General features: G+C 54.5%; 1 protein-coding gene across 1 annotated transcript in view; it reads left to right on the plus strand.

The window, feature by feature from the left end:
• Positions 1–3,238, plus strand: part of LOC126572072 (uncharacterized) — a 17,289-nt gene extending 14,051 nt beyond the window's left edge. Inside the window, exons 3-4 of the mRNA XM_050231102.1 lie at positions 241–1,359; positions 1,443–3,238. Of these exons, the coding sequence (XP_050087059.1) occupies positions 241–1,359; positions 1,443–2,495 (2,172 nt within the window). The 3' untranslated portion in view covers positions 2,496–3,238. The remainder of the gene's footprint in view (positions 1–240; positions 1,360–1,442) is intronic.
• Positions 3,239–3,601: the final 363 nt, after the last annotated feature.

Consider the following 3,601-nt stretch of genomic DNA (forward strand, 5'->3'; position numbering starts at 1 on the left):
CTTTTTGGGTGGTTTGGATCGCTCGCTCTGGTGCTGGTGGTTCACAGGTTATCGCAGGTGATGATCGTGATCGCGGATCATCCCGATACGGGGTGTGGTCCACCGGCAGAGAGGGGCCAGGGGTGAAATTCCCAGCAATTGTTGCAATCATCCGAATCCGCTCGTGGTGCGCTCGTGGCGTGATCGAAGCGAAATCAAATTAACATCCCACGTCTCCCCATTCTTCCACTTTCGTTTTAGGCGTTTCGATTAGTGACGCCATTAGGGTTGGGCTTGGTGGCCCTGCTTCTATCCTCCTGTGCCCTTCCTTCCTGCGCCGTCGTCAATAATGCCAGCCAGGATGCCGAGCGTCGTGAGGCACCACTTGTCGCCGATTCGTACGGACCACCTTCTGCCTCGGGACTAGAGCTACCGGCACCGGTCTACGGTGCTCCAGCTGCAGCTCATTATCCTCCACCACCACCGGACGTACCACCACCACCGCCATCGGCACCATCCGCCATTCCAATTCCCCACAAGGAGTACGGTGTTCCAGTGCAGAGTTATGGACCACCGAACAACGTCAACATCGAGTACGGACCTCCAGCCCTACCACCGGCACCGATACACAAACCAATCTACCACCATAAACCGCAATATCATGGACCACCGCCTGGCCATCCGAAGAAATCGGCCTCGTTCTTGGAGCAACTGTTTTCGACGTTCGGATTCGGTGGTGGCAGTAGCGATGAAGGTCGCCATGGACCACCGCCACACTCATACCACGCACCGAAACCCGTGTATGGGCCACCGGCCCATATCGCTCCATCTTATGGTCCTCCGGCACCGGCACCGGCTCCGATCGCACCACCGAAGCCTTTCTATGGACCGCCAGCGCCCCAGTATGGACCACCGCTGGCAGCTCCAGCACCGCGTCCCATTTATGCCGCACCACCAAAGCCCTCGTACGGTCCGCCGGCACCACTGGTGCATTCTGGGTTCTCGGGCCAATCGGGTCATTCCTTCAATCACCATCACCACCATCCACCGGGAGCTCATTCGCCTGTCCACGCTCCACCGACACCGCCGGAGATCAAGTGTGATGGATGGAAGCCCATCGCTGGGCCGGTCGTTCAACCGGAAGTCCACGCACCGGAGTCTTCCTATGGTCCACCGCCGAGTGGTGACTTCCTGGGCCACCAGCAGCAGCAGCAGCAGCAGCAGCAGCAGCAGCAGGGGCACGTCAGTACCATCGAAGCGTCGGCCGACATTGGCCTTCAGCTGCCCAAGTTGGAGCACGGTCCCGTCTTCAATTCGCATCTGGAGTCACTGAGCGCTCCACCGGCCGGTCTGGAACTACCGAAGGAGAATAGCTATGAGGTAAGTGGCTGTTCTTGAGAGGTCAGCGCAGGTCAGCGCCCAATGGCCAGACATTGAATGAGTTCCTTCCTTCCATCTCGCAGATTCACTCGAATGCCATCTCCGATAGTTATGCCGCACCGCCAAGTGATTCGTTTGCTCCCGGTAACACGTTCAAGCCATCGTTCACCAAGCCCTTGCCACCGCCGTTGGTACAGGCACCGCCCAGGCCGCACTACGGACCACCGCCGGCACACCACTTTGGACCAGCCCCATCGTCAGTGCGTCATCCGGGGTTGGGCATCTCGCACGGTAGCATCAGTGGTAACTTGAAGCCGTGGCCAGTCCCGGGCTCACCACCACGCCATCCGATCGCCTACCGTCCACCGGTGCCGCAGGGACTCATCGAATCCATCGGTCACGCCGTCGAGCATGAGGAGAACTTTGGCACCAAGCCCGCCTACTCCGGTGACATTTACCTTCCGCCACCGACACGCGATGCGACGCACGGTGGAAGCCTCGAGTTGAACTCGCTCCCATCCGAGCAACCGGCGAAACCCTTCCTGACGCAACACCAACTGCCCGAAGCGCACGCGTTGGTGCAAGAGCCACGATACCAATCGCATACCAACGATATTGTCTCCGTCGCTAACGATTGTGGCCATGGGCCAACGTCGGTTGACGTGCAGCCCTCGATCCAAACGAATCAACTCTCAATTGTTGGTCCATCCGCCACCGGCAGTTACACGGCCGATTACAGTAACAGCATCGACGGCCATTACTCGGCCTCCGCCTCCGAGAGCAACGCACAAACGTCCAACCTTCCGGGGCTCGATGCCGGCATCGGGGGCTTACAGCTCATTTCTGCCCAAAAGTCCCAGAGTCTGACGATTCCGGTCCATGGGCAGCGTGGCTCTTATCAACTGCAGTTCCAGGGTTCCGGTTCGGCACCGCACGAACAAATTCTCTCCGAAGGGCTCCTCCAATCCATACTTAGTGCAATCGAACAACCGCAAGCCGCAAACGGACAGCACCAGCAGCAGGACGCGTACGATCCCAACATTGATCACAGTGAAGTGTCCGTGTTCCTCAAGAGCCCCGAGGGTCAGAAGACGCTCCAGGACCATCCGAATGGTCACACGGGACACACGCTGTAGGACGGAGGAGCACAACAGCCGTCGCCAACACGTCAATTAGTAGTCCAAATGCCGTTTCAAAGATCATTCCCACTTTTTATTTATTTCATGCCTTTCCTCCCATGCCCCTCCCTGGGGTCTCCCAATTGAAACCATGATTGATGGAGTGATGCCCACACACGCGAGCACACACTGCCATCCTCCGAGCTGCTCGTCCTCCTACAACGGCCATCATTCATTCTTCTGTTTCTTGGCGTTAGCATAAAGTAGCATAACCTCCTCCAGCACGGGTGGCCGTATAATCGGTGTGGCGGGTGTCGACACACCGGCTGCACGATTGAAAGCAACGCCAATAGTGACTAATAGAGAGACCGCGACCGGAGTGTTGAGAAGCTCCAATGATGAGCCAAGCAGCCAGGGGGAAGTCATGTTGCAATAGGAGATTCGCTTCGTAGTTAAGTATTTAATTATTTCATCCCAACCGTTATGACAGTGCGGTCCATCGCGGTTGTTAATAGTCGGTATGACCGGTGACCGGTGAGAGTGTGTATGAGTGTGTATAAGTATGTATGCTGCGTGTGATTGAATGTTAACTGACGCTCGCTTAGCTAGGTGGAAGGAAGCTGCCATCGGTTTTGCGGCAAAAGGAAAATGGTTTCAAAATCGGGAAAGGGTGTGTCTGTCTGTTTGTGCCCGTTTACACATCCTTTCTCGAAGAAGAAGCAAGCAGAAAGCGCTTCTGCTGGAGTATTTAAGCCCATGGTAACCGAAATAGAATTGAATTGAATTTGAAAAGCAACGTAATCCAAAAGACTTTTTCTTCGGCGTTAAACTGACACCATTCTTTTTTGTTTCAGTGAGCGTGTAGTTCTGCAAAAACAACGAGGATCACATTAAAAAAAAACAATCCAAGCAATCAGCGAGAGGTCTTTGGCAGGATAACGGCTTTGGCATGTTGTTTGATGTGGATTAAGTTTAGAAAAATCGAAAACAATCGTCACAGTATATGAAATTTATATCTCTACTTTTAACGTCTAAATGAATTTGCAAAACTTGACCTAAAACAAAACACAATTATTGGTAAGTGCATATTTAAGAAACTTTCCTGTTGTTCCCGACCGTTGACA

The sequence above is a fragment of the Anopheles aquasalis genome, chromosome 2 (assembly GCF_943734665.1).
Source record: "Anopheles aquasalis chromosome 2, idAnoAquaMG_Q_19, whole genome shotgun sequence".
Taxonomy (NCBI): domain Eukaryota; kingdom Metazoa; phylum Arthropoda; class Insecta; order Diptera; family Culicidae; genus Anopheles; species Anopheles aquasalis.